Below are 18804 nucleotides of genomic sequence, written 5' to 3'. Positions count from 1 at the left end.
TACAAGACCTATTAGGTTCCTCCTCATGTTCAGTCACTAGTGGAGAAAATACACCTTTAAAACAAGAAAAATAAGCCCCCCACCCCCCAAAGTCTCACCTTTGCTGCATCTGCTTCCTCTTGAGCCTAGGAAACGTGTACCAGTACTGTAGAACAATTCCCTGAGTGTGTCCCACCAGCAGAAAGATACCTTTTAGCCCACGTTCACAAATGTTTCTGCTACTGTAGTGGTTTTGCCTGGGCCAGGTTTTTTTGTAGCACAGGGGCTACAGGGGTGGCTTCTTTAAACAAAAAGAGTTACCAGAAGCTTCCCGTGTAGCTCACAGGGTTAGGGCTAGTCAGTTCTAAACTGGACCCTGCACCTGACCCAGGCCTGGCCCATCAGTGATGGAGGTAACACCTCTGTTAATAACAAAGCTGTTATGCAGTTGCAAAACTGCAGCAGCAATAGGGAGAGAGAATGTGAAAACATCTCTGCAGGCACCAAGGTCAGTGGAAAAGGAGGGAGAGGAGGGTGCCTAGGCACTGAAAAGGCTCCCCTGTGATACATGGTGAGGACCATGAAGCAGGTTGTCCCCCTGCAGTCCATGGAGGCCATCGGGAAGCAGAGACCCACTCACAGCCCGTGGACGAGCCCACGCTGGAGTGGGTGGATGCCTGAAGGAGGCTGTAACTCCATAAGAAGTTCATCCTGGAGCAAGTTCCTGGCAGGACCTAGGAGTTCATGGGGGAAGCTGCCCACACCAGAGCAGGTTTGCTGTCAGGACTTGTGATCCTGTGAGGGACTCAGGCTGGAGCAGTCTGTCCCCGAAGGACTGTTTTCGCAGTGGGTGACCCACATTGGGGCAGGGTGTGAGGAGCTGCCCCCATGGGAGGCCCCATGCTGGAGCAGTTAGTGAGGAGCTGCAGCCCATGGGAAGGACCCACACTGGAGAATTTCGTGAGGGACCCCACAGTGTAGCAGTGGGAAGTGTGAGGAGGCCTCCCCCTGAAAAGAAGCAGCGGCAAAGTCCATCTGTAACGAACTGACTGCAAACCCCATCTTCCATCCCCTGTGCTGCCGGGGGGGAAGGAAAGGGAGTCCTAAGAAGAGGAGGGGGGGGAGGAGGTGTTTTTAAGACAGTTTTATTTCTCACCTCCCTGCTCTTAGTGTTACGGGCAAAACAGATTCAACTTAGGGAGAAAAAGGTTTGATTTATTAAAGAAACAATAATTGCCAAGTGATCTCTCCATCCTTAACTCACAAGCCATTTGTTATATTTCTCCCTCTCTCTCCTGTCTAGTTTGGGGGGGGAGTGATTTTATGACTTGGTGGACATCAGGCTAAACCACCACAGCTACCTGCTAAACATTGTTATATAACTAAAGTGGAAAAAAATCCCCACAACAGTGTGCTGAAATCTACAATTTCTTCAGTGGGTGGGAGTTTCGTATGAAGTGTCCTGAAATGAAGAAAATCACTGCAAGGTCCCTTAGTCAGTCTGCTTCTACGATGTATGTCATAATGCACAGGTGACTGTAGCAATAAGTAGTTCAAAGGCTTTCTACTCTATTAACAATATCAAGGAATTCTTTCCTTCAAGGCAATAAGTCAGGAAGCCTTGCAAAAAAGGTCCAGAAAACGTGTTCACTGAGATTTTTTGCTTGGGTTTTGCTAAGGGTTTTAACAGCATACATGAAGGAAGGTTTAAAAAGGAAAGGCCCACATCTACCAGAAAACCTCTGTTTAGGAAATACAGACCACTACTTGTTAGTTGGCACAAAGTTACATCAATAAAACCCCACACACCAAAAAAACCCACCACCACAGTTTCCCAAGAAACCCTACCCTTTTGGGAGACTAAACATCTAATTTTGAGTTTAGTCTGAACAAAACAGCCAATCCAAATAGGTAACACTACAGGATTTTCAAGTTGCCTTTCTCGGCTTAAGTTTCACTTAAGTCTGAATTAGCATCAGGCTCCATAGCAAAACCTCGATGACAGTTTAGTCAACAGTCTCTTCAATATTCAGATAGGTTTTCAGTACTGGAATCATTACAATAATCAAATACAGATTGCACAGTGACTGGTTGGTTAATCATAATTCAGATAATGAAATATCCGTTGCATCCTGCTCAAAGCAGCATTTATTAAAGACAGTATCAAGGTAAGTCAATGCATATTGAAGCTTTCCCTCCTACAAACATGTAAACAAGTTGACAGCAAGTTATTTTTACAATATAAAAATTAAAGCTTTTTTTAAAGCTACTAATTTCAGTCTCAGTGTATACAGTCTCGGGTCTGTAGCATTTAAAAATACAAGTTCTTGAAAAATGTTGAAGTATTGCCTTTGCATATACACATTTTTGTAGAAAAATACTTTAAAATACCAACTTCCCATTAATAAAAGCAACATCAAAAATAAAATGCAACTTTTGTCATGAACACTGTGTAAAATGCACCTAGCATTTACTCCACACCATTCTATTTAACCAAATTATCTTCTGTTCATTTTTGAATTCACTACAGTTTGCAAAAAGTATCTGGGATAATATTCAATGACTTTAACATAGCAAAGTAATTAGCATTAAGCAGCTAATATTGGCAATTACCTTGTAATCAGAGTCTGCCCTAAGCTTATTTGCAACTGGGGCCATCAATGTAATCCTCATCTCACACTGTGTATTTTAACACGTACAGCAGGCTGTTGCTAAGTTACCTCTTTCAGTTTAGACATGTTTTGGGACAGCATGAAACCTTTATATGATTTAACATGAAATACTTATTTCATGAACATTTAGCCTCTGCATAGGTTTTATATTAGCAGTCCTGTTGGTGCCAGTCAGTTCTCAGAAAACATTCTGTTCCTAGGATGATATAATTTGACATGAACTACACTTCACATTCCCAAACAAAAAAGAATGTTTTGATTTAACACTTTCCCAAGAAGTTCATTGGCAAGGACTAGACATACCACTTTTCCAGTTGCTAAGGCAAAAAAGTTTGAAAATTCTCTGTACACAAGTTGCAAAGATTGTGTGATATTTCAAACTAAAATAAACTAAGTTCAACAAGCAAAAAGGAATACATGTTACTGGGATGAGAGTTAATGATGCCACTGTGCCCTGCCAAGCATCAGCTGACAACCAACAGCAAGGAAAAAAAGTTTAAAAAATACAGTGAACCAGTTTGAGGATGCATTCCAAAGAGCAGAATCGAGCTGTCCAGAAGAGACTTTTGCAGTAGGCTATTAGACTGAAAAAAAAAAAAAAACAAAAAACAACCAGCTAGGAAGACACCAGAGTTTTATCACTTAAGACAGTATCTGAGAGAACACACATACATGTACATGCAAACAGCAGTGAATATGAATACTACTGCCAGCTTCTGTAGTTCCACACAGTTCAGAAAAAGGAGAATTTATTTAGCTTCTGTCACTACTTGATAATTAAGTCTGCCAGAAGTTAAGCCTCAAGGACATAACACTCACAGCAACTTACTGACCACAACTCTGGTAGAGCCTATACTAAAATGATCTCCCGCCCTGTGAAATGTGAAAAACCCTTGAAACAGGATATACACGAACCTGTAACAGGAACTGTAACTCTGAAGGAAGGGCTTACCCTGCTCTTTCCATGCAGGACTCTGAATTGTAGAAAGATGACAATTTATTGCCATGCTTGCTGATAAAACAAACAAGATAATTCAGAGCAAGATGTTGCAGCAACTAATCAAGAAGGATCCTCAGCTAGAGAGCAGGGTTTGAGATTCCACCCAAGGCCCAGGTTACTCTAATTTTCAGAGGGATGAGATATAAATACAAAAGCCTCAGTTTCCTCTAATCTCTTGCATACCTTAAGACATGGCCAACTTTTCCCTGCTTTCAGGGATAGGCTTGAGAAGCACAAACATTCCTGGGGCACAAGTGACAAACCACACCCAGGGAAGGCTGCCTTTCTGATCACTGCCACCCCCACAGACAACAGCTCTTCATGAACACTAGATCACAAGTTACAGTTTTGGTTAAAGGATGGAATTTTTGGACTATACTAATTTGGAGGAGAGCAGCCTTCCTGTCTTCTGGCATGAACTGTGTCTTGGAGTAAATAATAGAAGGTTCAGCCTTTTAATCACATACAGACTGCTGCATCTCCTTACTGAAGCATTTAAACCTCCCTGCAGATGCTAAAAGCACTGTGCCAGCAATATTGTACTGGACCAAGGCTTTGCTCTTGGCTTACAAATGCCTTTAACAGCAAGTGAGTTACGCAATGCCAATACAGACCAGCTGCATTTTTTTTATCCACACAATTCAAGCCCTGGCCTGAAGTCTAAAGATGACTTGAAATGCCAGAATGTATTAACAGGCCATTAAGTGCATACCAGTGTGAGCCCACTATAGCTGTAATATAAAGAAAATAATTGCAGCAGGTCCAAACCTTAAGAATATGTTTAAAAGCACTACAGTAAAATTGCTGATGACTGTCATACCTGGAAGAAGGTCTAAGGATTGGAGTCTAAGGATATCTAAGGATAAGAAGGATCATACACCATTTTGTCTTCATAAGTAATACCATCTCCACATCAAGAAATAAAATCCTATCTACAAAAAAAGTGGATGGTTTCTTTGTGAATCTACTGTAAAAATATAGTCACACAAGAAAGTATAAATCAGCCTAATTCTGAGAATTGCAAAAAATGGAACCAAAAGAGACTTCAAAAAGTCATTTTGACAAGTCCCTGCCTTAAATGACATTTCAAAATTAATCTCTGTGCAAATACTTTATGCTGTGGGACTGTAGGTTATAAAATGTCTGACTAATCAGCTAGACTTCTAGGAAAGGCTATTATGTAAATATTTTCATAACAATTTGAGCAATAAAAAAGTACTACAAAGCCATTTTAGAATCCACATGTGATATGAAATGCACACATACATATTCTTTTATATATATATATATATATATATATTCATTCATAAAGCAATGCAGAGCAAAACCAAACCAGGGCCTGAATAATCTATCCTACATGCCTTCACATCAGCTTGACTTCTAACACAGCTGATGGGCTGATCAGATCCCTGAGGTCTATCATTGGAATTGCTACCAGTTTTACTTACCACAATTTTAACCAAAAACTGACTTAAATCATGTTACAGGTCTCTAGGTGAAGACAGACACAAAACAGAAAACCCACCCCCACACATACAAACCCCCCCCCCACACACACAGCCTTGTAAAACACAGAAAGGCACCTGATGATGTTGTAAGTAACAATTACCTACAGCATCCTAAATGTACTTAAGCAATCAAGATGCATGTTTAAAAGATGATGAAATACAAGAACTGCTGGCATTCAAAAGGTAAGTCTAACCTAAGAAGTCACTAAAATGACATGTGCAGCTGTAAATTAGGAAGAGTGCAGTTTTGCATAAAGTGCTAAATGTACCCTCAGTTTGCACCTATTAGTATTATATGTTTGTTAAACTTGGCAACATGATGCAATATGATGATCATAAGGATGTATCATATCTACCTTGTCTTTCCTTGTCCTTCCCCACCATCACCCACTGTCGTTTAAGTTGTACATTTTTAAGTTACACAAAGGCCTTCTCAAGAACTGTAGTTCAGAGAAGTATTTCAAGTATACCTGCCTTTCTTTGTAAACTCACGGTGCAATTTCCACAAGCTCCAAATACTTAAAACTGCTGCACATTCAATTGAAGTTGTAATTATTTTGGTTTGTCCAGTACCTCTGGAAAAAAAGCTGTTTCCTGTTACTTAACTCCCATGTAAGGAGTGCTGAAATTCATATTGTGACTTGTCCAAATTTAAGTCTAAACAATAAGCAATTACAGGAAAGCAGAGTAATACTTGATCCTACCATTTAGGTTCATAAAACCAAGTCCTACCATATTTATTCATATACACCCTTTATATGAATCATACACAGATCTTTAAACACCTGACGCATTGAATTCAAGTTGTAGTACAGCAGTTTGTCTTGCAGGCATTGTGCAATACACTTAGAAGTATACAGTAGGTCTCTTCTTCACTCTGTATTTCAGTGACCCATAGCGTATCTGAGGGGAGGAAAAAAATTATATGTTAACAAAGGGTTCAGATCACTTCAGGCAGAAATATTCTTTACCTTGCCACTAATCTAGTAAGTGTCTTTAAATGTTTCAGTGGAGAATCAATAACAATCTACCTGTGACTGAACAGAACTGGGTAGGAAGGGCAAGTCTCAACTGTTTTCCCAGAATTACCTAAAAACTTCTGAGATTCCACAGTGATTACCCTGAAGTATCTCTATGTTTTGTGACACATGCAAATACAAAGCATTTAGAATCCTACACAGAATCTTGTCTTTGTGGGTTACAAGTCAAAGCCGTCCATGTGAAAAATCTCTGAAAAATTCCAAATCTTCTTCAACCCATTGAAGAGCAGATGTTCAAGGGCAGACAACTAAGACACACAAATACAGATGACAATAACACTATGTGTAGCTCTTTCAAGATGAGCATTTCCTGGAATTTGGGCTTGGTGGTGCCAGAATTAGCATTATGAGCACAGAGTCTATGTCATCTCTTCTCCCTGTTTCTTTTAGTTCACTTCATTCCCATATTTTCTTGAAACAATCCAAAGTACAAAAGCTCCAAGTCTAGATATCATGTATTTCCTTCTCTATTTCACATTGTATAAACCAGTTATCATTGATAACCCCTCTACCACTAAGAAAAAAAAAAATCTGCATTATTAAAATTGTCCAGGTACATGGCTAAAACTTCCTGCAGTAAGATTGCACTTGCCTCTTTACGGCCTTTAATAGTTTTCACAGATTTCATGCTCTGAGTTCTTCGAAGGCCTCTCTGAGCAAACATTTCATCCTCTGAATGTGTCCCCTCCGCCTCCTCATCAGATTTATCATCTCCAGGATTTTTTTCCAGTGAGCTTTTGTATCCTTTAAAAAACAGTTTTATAAAAATAAGAAGTAGCTGTAACTTGTAGATTACTAAGAAAGCCATGAGTTTCATCTTTAACACACATCCTTTATTCATTTAAATGATACAGTCAGGTTGCTAGATGTTTGAAAACAGCAATGCATCTAGCCTGCCAGGAGCTTTTTACGTGTAATTCTGCCTTAAGTACCAAACCACTTCATTCCTCAAGTATGTAATCTAGTGGTTTAAATTTTGATAACTGGGAAACTATCAGTCTGCTACCATCTCCTGCTTCACAATGAACTGTGAAAACCTCAGTAGTCATCCTGAGAAAGACAAGGTTTTGTCCACAATCCTCACTGGGGGAAAGTTACACTAGATGATCTTTAAAAGCCCCTTCCAACCCAAATCATTCTATGATTCTGTGATTCCAAAGATAATTCTTCATACTTGCACACTTTTGTGTATATTTAACACCAAAGTTGCTTCCAAATTGATACAATATCAAAGTATTATGAACGGTTGTTTACGTCTTGCAGAAATAGGACCAAGGTTATTACCAGAGATTCTCACTAGAGGGCACAAACCGCTTAAAAACGTCCTGAACAGCTCCTTGGGGTCCAAAAGCCCCGAATCCCCATCACAGATGTACATAGAGCCCACAAACTCAGGCTGTTTCTTCCTCGCCTCTCCAACCAAGCTCTCTCTTGATAAAGTCATTCCAGAACCTACAAGCTGTAACACTCAGGAGCACTTTTACACTCCAAACCAACTTAATTACATGATCAATATACACTTAGTCTTAAGCCAATATTTTATTTAGGTTTATTTGGATTATTTTCCTTTAGTCATTTCATTTTTTTCCCTGAAATTAGAATCACCCTCACCTACTCCACAGCTACTTAAGGCAGACATGCCTCTCCAGCCATTCTAGAGGCAACACTTCTACTTTCAAACCATTTTTTTCCCAATATGGAAGACCTTAATTGCATTTATTACTCAGTTTTTTACTAGGGATGTTTGCAGTGACACCATTACTTCCTTATCTTTATTTGTAACACCTCTTTTGATGCATCAAAATCCCATTTGCCTTTTCCACAGCAAGCATACTGGCAGCTCAGTCACAATCAATGTCCTTTGAAGTCTAGATCTTTGCCAGTAATTTGCACATGAACTCCCAGGTCACATTGCAAAAAAAAAAAAAAAAACCAAAATCAAACCATTCTGCCAAGGGTAACGAAATTGTGCTACATAGTGTTCCCAAAGAAGAAACTATGGATAAAGTTAACATCTCCAATGATGAAGAAAATACAAACAAAACAGAAGAGGTGTAAGCTAGATTTGTATCCTGAAGTAGAAGCCATTACGTGAAACTAGCTTCAAGAAAGCATTTTGACAATTTATGCAACTCTTGGTGAGTTGATTGGCTTTCTCTCTGGCCAGTATGTCCCATCTTTACAATGATCTGCAGAAGATACATTCTGGGTTTAATTGGTAATTCAGCTTAGGGTCATTCAGGTGGCTATTTATTCCTCAAACACCATGGGCTACCATTTGATTCCTGAAATTCCTTCTACTTCACAAGCACCATTACCTTCCCTAAACAGAGAGATGAAAAGAAAGGACAGGCTTAGGCTAAAAGAAATAGACCAGAGCTATTTCTTCTGTGGGAAATAACTACTTAAAGATTGTGGCCTCACCATTTCAAAAGGTTCAATTGACAGCCTTTCACTGAATATTTGTAAGTATTGAAAAAATAAAAAGACTACTATTAAGTAGCTCTTCAAAACCATATGTTGGTCACCATACATGTCTAATATGGCAAGTTAATGTCTTACTCCTACCACCACAAGCAACTTGACACTTTCAATTATCACTACAAGAATTAATTTTCTTTTACTATTTATTGAACTTTCACAAATGTTCACGTTTATCTTTTTGTATATTTGTCACAGAAACATCACTTAATCACTTTTTTGTTTTGGCAAGGAATTCTCATTGCTAATTGGCAAAGACAGCAGTAATGAGTACAATATGACTACACTGTTACTGGGTGCAAGAGAAAATAATTCAAGGAGGATTTCTGAACTGTCAGACCTTGCTCAAGTCAACTCTGTTTAAGTGTACTGGAATGCCTTGAAGACTTTTCAGTTTCTAAATGGAGTAAATGTATTTCTGCTTTCCTTCTTTTGTTCTTTGGCAACTTTTTCTTGTAGCTAAAAAAACCCCAGATAGATACTCACCTGAAGATTCACTTGCAGAGGCTCTGGTTTTCCTTTTTGCTTCTGGTAACGTCTGATAGGGTCTCTGTCCTACTGGCTCATCTCCTTGTATGGTAGTCAAATCATGCATACTGAAACTTCTCAGTTTCTCAGTTATTGCACCTTGACTCTGAAATACAACAACAGTATCTCTGAAAACAAATCAGAGATTTAGCTTCGCTGTTTGAGTTGGGTTAAGGTATTTAAAGCCCATGCTTCCTTGTTGCACTACAAAATATATTGAACATAAGCATGCAGTAGATTTGCATTTGCCTGAAGTATTGCTTTTACCCAAGCTTACCTGTGTATTTGCTCCTAGATGAAAAAGTTACAGATAAAGCTGACAGTTTTGATACAAATGTCTCACTCCAATTTGAGCAAATACAGGCTTTTGAGGTGAAGGGAAGAAAAAGAGACATCAGAAATGCTCAACTCACTTCAAACATGGTATTTCTCTAGCAGTGCCAGGTAGCACGACAGTAGGTTTAACACTTCAATTTTTAAAAGTGCAGTTGAAGATAAATAAAGACTTCTGCTGTTTTATATTTTATTCTCCATAAAACTGAATATGCATAAGAAAAGAATAAAGTGATAAAAATACACTCTCTAACACTAACTTATGTAACTGAGAAACTGGCAGAACTACAAAAGCTCTGGTTGACAGAAACCTGAAACCACAAAACGAAGAGCACCTGTCTGGACTACAGGCTAGCAGGTTCTCTTACTCATGTGGCTTTACTGACATAATACCAACCCAAAATCTAATGGTACATATAAGAATAGTTGATTACATTTGAACATTAGTAAAGGAGTACTAAGTTCAAGTGTAATCAACTGTCCTTATATATCTCTGCCTGTCTTCACACCTTTTCTGCATGGTAGATGTATGAAGTTCCCCTTTGGAAAGAAGAGTGGTCAAGTAACTCTTTCATCTTACATCAGATGATGTTATTGCTAAAGCATTGAAGATTAATTTCTTGTGTAAGCAACTTAAAGAACAAGCATGTTACTCAAGGTCATGTTAAAATAATATTTCCTTTTTCCATCTATGGCATACGAGGCAAAAAACCAATCATTTCAGAAGAAGGTTGGCAAGCCCATGCATGAATCCCATTTTGAGCAACGGTTCAAGATTTTGTTTAATTCTTACAAAGAAAGCTTTTAAGTGAAGTTCTCATTTGACCATTCCATTAGCTAGCAGTAGCAGAAATCTGGGTATAACTCCTCACACTTTTCTCTGCAGCAGCACCAGCATAAGGCAGATCTTGCACTACTGACCACAACCATCTGTTGCCACTCTCATGGCAACAACTGTTTGCAGATGGTAGGCCAACACACTAAATTATTCCACATTAAAAATAGCCATGTAAAGTGAAGAGACAGCAGGGTGATACTTCATAAACTTGCATGGCTACTAAAGAGTAGGGGGAAGGGGGGGGGGAGTGACTGAAACATAATACTCATTTTTTAATTACAAGTCATTAGTACAGCATGTGAAAGTGAGACAGTGGGCCAAAGAGGCAAGAACATTCCAATTTAATTCTTGCACCATTCATACATTACCACTAAACAATAACTAAGAATGGGTTTCTTATGAGAGAAGTAGAAGCCTTTACTTCCCTAGTTCTTCCTACATACATGCAAGATGATTGACAGTTCTCAAGAACATAACTACAGCTTGGAGTTAAAATGCACTATGGAAACTGTACAGTCTGTGTATGAACTATTGTAGAAATTTGCAAATTCATTTTAGTCCCTAAAATGGTTTATTTTAAGGCAGGGCTGTCCTGCTTCAAGGCAGGATTCCTGCCCTTCCACTATTCCACCTCTTGCACAGAAAAGTATTTGTAGAGCGACCCATATCAAGAACTAGCTATGCCTGAGAACTTAATAGTCAGCTGCTAAGACACTAGAGAACTGGAGAGACAGGACTGCTTCTTTTGGCAACTAGTAACAGCTTGCAGTGTCTGCTGTAACACTAATACTGTTGATCAGTCTATGCCCACCACTTGAAGAGATGCAACTGGACTCAAATCTCAATCAGTGAACACTGATGAATTCATGAGACAGCCCTGCTTGGTTGCAGAATCCAGATAAATTGACCACAGCTCCACTGTGGACAGAATCTACTACAAAATAACAACAGAAGCTGGATTTGGCCAGAAGCAAAAGTATAAATAAAGTCTCACTTGCATAACAGTTGCACAGTGAGTTCACTCATCATGTGATGTACTACAAGAAGACATTTGGAGATTGCACAAGATAATGTAATTAAGATTATAACAACATACTAAGAAGTAGTCACATTACAAGTCTGTATTTTCTATTCCACTGTAGACATAGGAGACTAGATCCAAGCTAGGAACATTCAGTCTTATTTTTCATCACAGATTTTGGATACAGAATTTTGGTTTTCAAAGGGGAAAAGTTAACTACTTTTTAACTATTGTGTGATAAAACAACATTGTGCCCTTAACCAAACTGCACAGTTGATGAGTCTAGAGCTCCTTTGGAGCACTGCCTCATTCAGGGAGGACATAAGAATCATACAATGAGCCCTTCATTCCAAAACTACTGGCCAAGATGTATAGTTTCACTCAAGTTCCATCAAGCAATTACTAAGAAACTTGCAAGGATACACATACAGATAAGAAATGCAGCACACATGCCTGAAAATCACAGCAAGAATGGGGGCTGCACCACCATTGCTGCCCTGCACAGTCAACAGTCACACATTATACTAACCCTATGCATGTACCCTCTACAACCCCCTGAGTCTCCTGCCTGAGAATGCAGTGTCTCTATCCCACCCCAGGAAGATTTAGACTAGTCAAATCAAGATCAATTTCTACTACACACTACTGTATAGAGGGTAAATTTCAAAGGTTTTAATGTGTGGTGGTTTTTTAATTATTAAAACCCAAAAGATCACTGTGCTCATGCAGCACTTGGGAGCTATGAAGTTTCCTGTAACCTCCATACCAAAAGAAGCAGATAATTGCTTTCTGCCAAAATAAAACATTCCATGAGGATCCAGATTACTATCAGCTCAGAATGAAAGTCTGCCAGAAAAATATTAAATACTGTCTTACTGCAGGAAATGTGTAACACTGACATTTCAAATACTAATGCACTAAGAGCTCTGGCATCTTGTTTGAAAACTCAGAGAGTTACTAGCCACAGCGTGAAAGTGAGATGTTTGTCACCAAAACAGAAGGCAGAGCAATCCAATTGCAAGTGGATATGAAGAGGGATCTCCTGCTTCCACACTCAGGCTATGAGGATGGCAGCAGCCATCACCTCTCACCAGCCATACAAACAGTCCCCAGATGCTGCTCACAAGATGGCAAAGCAGTGCCACATCTGCACTGGTGTCCCATTATTCCAACAGTTCCTACCAGTAAGGAAGAAATACAGTAGGCTGTATCCAGCCCAGAGGCTGCCACCAAGCTACACCACAAAAGACTGAGACATGTATTTACACTGACAATGCAGGCAGAAGAGCACAGAAATTCAGTGCTCAAATTTCCATCTAACATCTAAACATGGAGAGATATGAATTGTGCAGTTTGTCTTGTCATAAAATGTAAGTCTTAAAGAATGAGTTGCCTTATTTATGCAATAGTATTTCCTAAAACAAAAACTTTTCAGAGACAACATTAATTACCAATCTGAAACACTAGTAAAAGTTGCAGTAGATTTTTAAATCCAGTTTTTGCTAACTATAGCCTGCTTAAGAGACTTCTTTGGAGACTGCTGAGACTCTAGAAAGCTATTCGTATGCTGTCTCATGAGTTCATTCTCATAGGAAATGCCTTTCTCTATTATTGACCATGTATTTTTTTATAGTCTATATACTTAACCCAGGTGTGACCCAAGTCACATTGTAAACAGATACCCCACAGTACATCTGCCTCAGGGACTCTTTATTTTGTTGTTTTAATTGGACTTGCACCCCCTCAATGGTCAGGATCCTTGAATAAGGCTGCTTGCCTTCATTGGACAACTTCTCAATGAACTCCACATCAGGAGAGCTGCTTGGAGCTTTGTGGTCACAGAGTTGCAGTGCAGCACTCACATTCCCAGCTGTTCTCTCCCTGATCCCATCCAGGCTGACATGGAATGACTTCTGTTCCCTCTCAAGTTGGAAAGGGACTGCTGTCCCATCAATGACCTCCACAGCATGCCAGGCAGTCCCAGCAGGGAGGAGAGATGAAAGCAATATTGCTGGTGAGCTGAGCTGCTCAGAGTGTTACTGGCTGTTTGCCACAACTGACTGCACCTCCCTTCCTCTGCCATGCCATGGGTGGGAAGAAGGGGAAGTCTGAGCAAGGCCATTAGAATAATATTCCACCAGCAAAGAGGCAGCAGATTCAGGATGTCTAAAAAACGTGCAGAAGCACATCTCTCAAACTACATTATGATGATTAATATTACCACCACCAAATAATACTTTAGAAATTAGCAATATTTTATGTGACCTCAAAGGACAGTGCATTTCACAACTTAATTAACAGCCATCCTGCACACATCAATATAGAAACCACTTTTTGCTAATAGCATGAGAAGTCAGAATTTGTGTGTTGGCAAAAATTGCAACGTACAGGTAACCAGCTCCTCAGAGTACATGGAAAGCAGATTCATTAAAATACAAGATATATCCATGGAATTTAGTGTTGTGAGAAGAATTTCCACAAATCCATATAATACTGAAAGAAATCTTAAATTTTTTATCATTAAGATATCTTGCTGTTGATTCTTTTATAGCCCAAAGAAAATTCGTAAGTTGTACCAGTCAGCCTAACAGCATATTTTGTCTCTAAGTCTCCTAAAGTCAGCATTTTACAAAGATTTGGGTTTTGTCACATTAATTGAAGCAACACAATTTATTTCTGCTAATGCATGCTATTTAGAAAGTTTTGATACACTAAACTTTATATAAATAGTGCCTAACATGTACCATCTAAAAATATCAGTACAGGCAGGTAAGCTATAAGCCCTGACTTCTGCCAATTACAGGTTTAAATTAATGACAAATTTCAGCAGAATGACCTGGCTGGCTGTTCCAGCCTCTCCTACACAGTCAACTAGCCTTTTCATACCAATCTCCTATTCCTTTGACAGCTCTTGGAGAAAACTACTCTTTCCTACCCTTGATCTTGAAAACACTCCAGGGAGTTTCCAAGCAATTTTACCACTCTCCTGAAGTCAGCATAAGTAGACATTGTAGCACCTTTTGCTTGGACACGTTAGTGAACAGAACCTTTCTTTGAACCACCTCTTGTGTTTCACGTCCCACATCCTCTACTCCTAATTTGAGATCTGATATGACAGAATAAGTATGCTTGCTTCTTACGAAAAAAAAAAAAGCGCAATGCAAGTGTGTCTCCTTCCCATCAAAACTGATCCCACTAATAGGATTCCATTCCTGAAATCCTATAGCACGCTCCAGGAGCTCATGCTGAAGGGATAATCTTTTCACCTGCTGGAGGCAGCAGTCAACTCTTGAAAAACAGGGAACAAAATCAGCAACACATGCATGGTCTCCATTTGCTTGCAAGGAGCAGTCACACTCAGCTTTTTGGAATGACAAGCCAGAGAGAGGTTAACACGCCAAAATAAAGATTTTCAGAGAGTCTTCTCTTTCATACTGTTCATGTCTATTTTAGGTCTTCGGTATGGTGGTGGTTATTTTGCCCAAGCATCTCATCTGCACCAAGCTAATTCTGTACAAACATTCATGAGCATGTTGAACAAGTTTTAACCAACAGAGCAGGCATCTTGCCAGACACAGCTGAAGAGCAATGAAATCTAAACACAGACATTTAGGAAAAAGTTTATTATTTCAAAAGAAAGTGGGAGGAAGCATTTGTGCTTTGGTTTACAACATTTCTGTAACACCATAAGGACTAACAAGGAAATAGCCACCCTTAGCCAGCCAGTCAGTACAAGGAAAACACACAGAGCCTATCATTACAGCTGCACACTAATAAATTATGACTTGCCATTTGGCAAAGATTTTGCATTATAGCATTTTACATTGTCCTTAAAACTTTTCCCCAGCAGAGTATTTGGAGTTGTGTTTGTTGGGTTGGTTTGGTTTTGGGGTTTTTTTAAGTCACTTATTTTCAGTCTGGATACTTTTCATTCCTTTAGAGGTGTATTCTATTTCATTTTAAATTATTTCACACCCCACAGCAATATGAAGAATTTTAACAACAAAAGAACCTGTGGTCAAATTGAATCACATCCACAGTATTTTACGCTCATTATGTTCACATTTTAAAACAAGAACTGATGTTTTTAACATTACTACACACATTTATCTTGAGAGAAAGTTAAACTATGAGTGATTTTTTCCAAAACTTTATGAGGTAGCATTTGGAGATTCTACAAATGTCTTGGATTTATAAAGCAAGAAATTCACATACTAATACATAAATTTAAGTTAAATGCTAGCTGTACCTACTTTACTTTGACAGCCAGAGCTCTCTACATTACATTATCATCTACTAATAGTGTTCTATGATCATAGTAACAAGACTGAAAACCCTGCAGTTTCATTCATTCATTCACAGAAAGAAATTAATCCTGATGGTCCTAAACCCGTCACTTAACTAATAAATTCTTCCCATACTTTTTTTGTCCTTTAAATTACTATGAGGTAGGATACGTATTCCCTAAGGTTATACACTTTTTGGCAGTTCAAGAGTTGCTTAGAATCTTAGGTTTAATCTTCTATCTTGTTTTTCTAGAACCCTGTGAAATTCAACTCAAGGTCATGAGTTTTGTTGGAATGTAATTTGGGAACAACCACAGGTTACCTCATGACTTAAAAGGAAATTACAAGACAAAGCGAGAGTATGCTAAACAGCAATATGCAAGCTTATGCTTAGTATATTAATTTAATAATTCAAGTTGCAAACAAGTTAATTGCGTCAAGATAACTTTTATCTGTGGTAGTAATCTTTCATGCCTTACTTCATATGTGGAGTTACCTCAAGTTGATTGGAGAAAAACAGCAGAAAAGCCAGAAATCCTTTAACTAGTTTGTTTACCAACAAGGAAGCACAACAGAAACAGAAAAGAAACAATAGTCATCTTTACCAAAAGCCTGCATAGAATACTACATGGTATCTTTTTGAATTACAGTAAATTGATTGCCATCATCCAAGAAATAACTACAAGACATTTTAAACAAACATAGTATGATGAGGACTTGAGGGCTGCAACCCTTCAGTTCTATTTCACACTTTCCATACCTTTGCAAAACGAATCTTTTTGTTTAGGAATGGGAAATCCTCAGTACAATTACACTGTTCTATATCAAGGCAAAAAAGCAATTAATGCAAGTAGTAAGTTACCTTTACAGCTGCTGTCACTGCAGCAGTTGCTGCCAAATTCAACCCTTGCTTTCCAAAATTCACCATGGTCTCATAACCTCTTTCTTTGGCTTGTACAAGGTACTCATCAATCTCCTAAAAAGCAAAATATACTGTGTGTAAGAGTCACACTACCCACCATATTATTTTCCCATCAATAAATGAAAACAAAAGAAATCTTCTTCTCTTGCCTTTGTGTACTAATGTTTCAATCTGCTTATATTCTCTCATTTAAAAATGGATTGTCTGGCTGAACAAGAAGACAAAACAGATCACTCCTGTCCAGCTCAGAAAAACTGCAGCTACATAGCAAACTCCTTACAAAAAGTAAACAACTTGTCAGACAAGTTGTTCAAGAAATCACTTGATCTTAAGCATGTTATTTCTTGAGAGCTTCTTCAAGAGGTAGGGTTGGCTTACTTCTGAAGCCAGAGATTTGACACAAGTACCAAGGACAATATAGTCTCCAGCTACAGCTGGAGTTGAAGATAAAGGCTTCAAGGTAGCTCACAACAGCTAGCAGACTATGAGAGAAAAATCTCTTGAGTTTATGAATTTGCAAAAGGGTTACAGTTCGACCTTCAGAAGGTCAAGATGACCTTACTGTTCACAATGGAAATCATGTGAGCTGTTTTGCCTAACAAACGCCAAGTCCAGCACTGACCTTCATAAACCCTATTTTCTGTACTGAGAGGTTTTTCAGTGTTAGTCTTCACTCCTTTGCTAACTGATCTTTCACACATGAAAAGAGGATATTGAGAATTAGCTAAGCAGGTCTGTGGCCCTGTCATATACTGGCTAGAGCTAAATATCCTTTAGCTATTTTCTGTTTGTGTATTTTCTGCTGTAGACTGATCTTCCCTTAAACCTCAGTAGAAAGTCTCTCCTCTTACCCTGTCAGTTCGTACACTAGAAAAGACAATTATATGATATGTCCTGAGAAGTTGTATTACTAGGTTACACTAGAGAAACAATGTAACACAAAGAGCTTTTGTTAAAACTGCATCTATGCTTCTGCACAAACAGTACTGATCATTACTTTCCAGTAGAAAGCCAAATTGCATCACTTCAACTCAACTGGGCTCCCTAAAGTGCACTAAGCAGACCAGAGAACACCAAGCTACCTCATGTCAATAGTAGTAGTACAGTGTCTGCCTGTGCAAGCTGAACAAAAGCGTATAGATGGACAGCCATATGCCCTTGTCTCTGCTAGTCCAAGTTCCTGCTGCCTCGTAAACCACTAACACACTGACAGTTTGATCATTTATCTAATCTAGCAAATGCTGAAGTACTGACAAATGTTAGGCATTAAAAATATGAGAAGTTATTTCTTACCTTTTCTTTAGAAGACAGAAGTGGGTGGAGAAACTTTCTGTAGATTAAACTTGCCCCTCTAGTATATGGGGAAAGAAGCCAAATAACAAAAGCTATCTTCAGTTCATAGTACAGCGGAAACCTACAGACAAGGTACAGGTTGTATTAAATCAACAACTGTAGTAGGAAAAAACACAGTAATTAATCATGTTGAAGAGATTTCTTAAAAAACCCACAATTACATATTCGTGTATAGGATTTTTCACATACAATAAGTTACATCAGACAAAAAAATGAGTTCTAAATCTATGGATTAATATTTTTTTTAATGGGCTAAATTTTCATTTAAGAAATTGAAGCAATTAATATACTTGCTTTGTTTTATACATTTCTGCACAGAGTAATTATAGTCCATCCTTTCAAGACTTCTATTCCAATGTTGAGCTTCTACAGCAAAGTTGTGAGTTTTATAGTCCCTACTTCAAGAGATAGTGTACAGTAAGCTTGAAAATAGATGTTACTCTTCACATACACTGAGATATTTTCCTGAAAACAAGGACTATCACAAGCACAACTTCCATTATAAAAAAATCAAAGATCAGAAACAAATATTGTTTAATTCAGAGTTCATAAAAAGCAAGCTCTTACCAAGAGATTGTTAGGTCAGTTACGGTTTCAGTAACTGTATAAAGAGCAAACACAATCCAATACATCATCCAGCGAACCTGAAAATTAAAACACCATCTTCTATAAGAATTTTGAGTTCACCTTTACACAGAATACACTGCATGCTGTTCAGTCAGCTCAGACCTGTCAAAGCAAGACATTCAACAATATCTCAGTCTGCATCAAATAGGTTTCTAGGGAAATTATATGAAGGTCCTAAGACTTCTCTGTTCCTGGGTAGAACTGACAGCAGCTGCA

General features: G+C 38.5%; 1 protein-coding gene across 2 annotated transcripts in view; it reads right to left on the bottom strand.

The window, feature by feature from the left end:
• Positions 1–2100: 2100 nt before the first annotated feature.
• The window catches only part of REEP3 (receptor accessory protein 3), a 38585-nt gene continuing 21881 nt past the window's right edge, over positions 2101–18804 (bottom strand). The window contains exons 3-9 of one of the 2 annotated variants that reach the window (XR_009819192.1): positions 18529–18605; positions 17902–18022; positions 16549–16662; positions 9167–9314; positions 6792–6943; positions 5945–6062; positions 2101–3235 (exon numbers count right to left, since the gene is read on the bottom strand). Coding sequence is in view for 1 of the 2 variants with exons in the window: in XM_062001462.1 (XP_061857446.1) it covers positions 6006–6062; positions 6792–6943; positions 9167–9314; positions 16549–16662; positions 17902–18022; positions 18529–18605 (669 nt within the window). In the remaining variant the exon portion in view is untranslated. Of the gene's footprint in view, positions 3236–5871; positions 6063–6791; positions 6944–9166; positions 9315–16548; positions 16663–17901; positions 18023–18528; positions 18606–18804 lie in introns of those variants that run through there. The other variant, XM_062001462.1, reaches the window with a different exon arrangement.

Source organism: Colius striatus, chromosome 8 (assembly GCF_028858725.1).
Source record: "Colius striatus isolate bColStr4 chromosome 8, bColStr4.1.hap1, whole genome shotgun sequence".
NCBI classification, from domain to species: domain Eukaryota; kingdom Metazoa; phylum Chordata; class Aves; order Coliiformes; family Coliidae; genus Colius; species Colius striatus.
The sequence above is the reverse complement of the archived record's forward strand: the minus strand, read 5'-3'. Positions and strand labels throughout refer to the sequence as shown.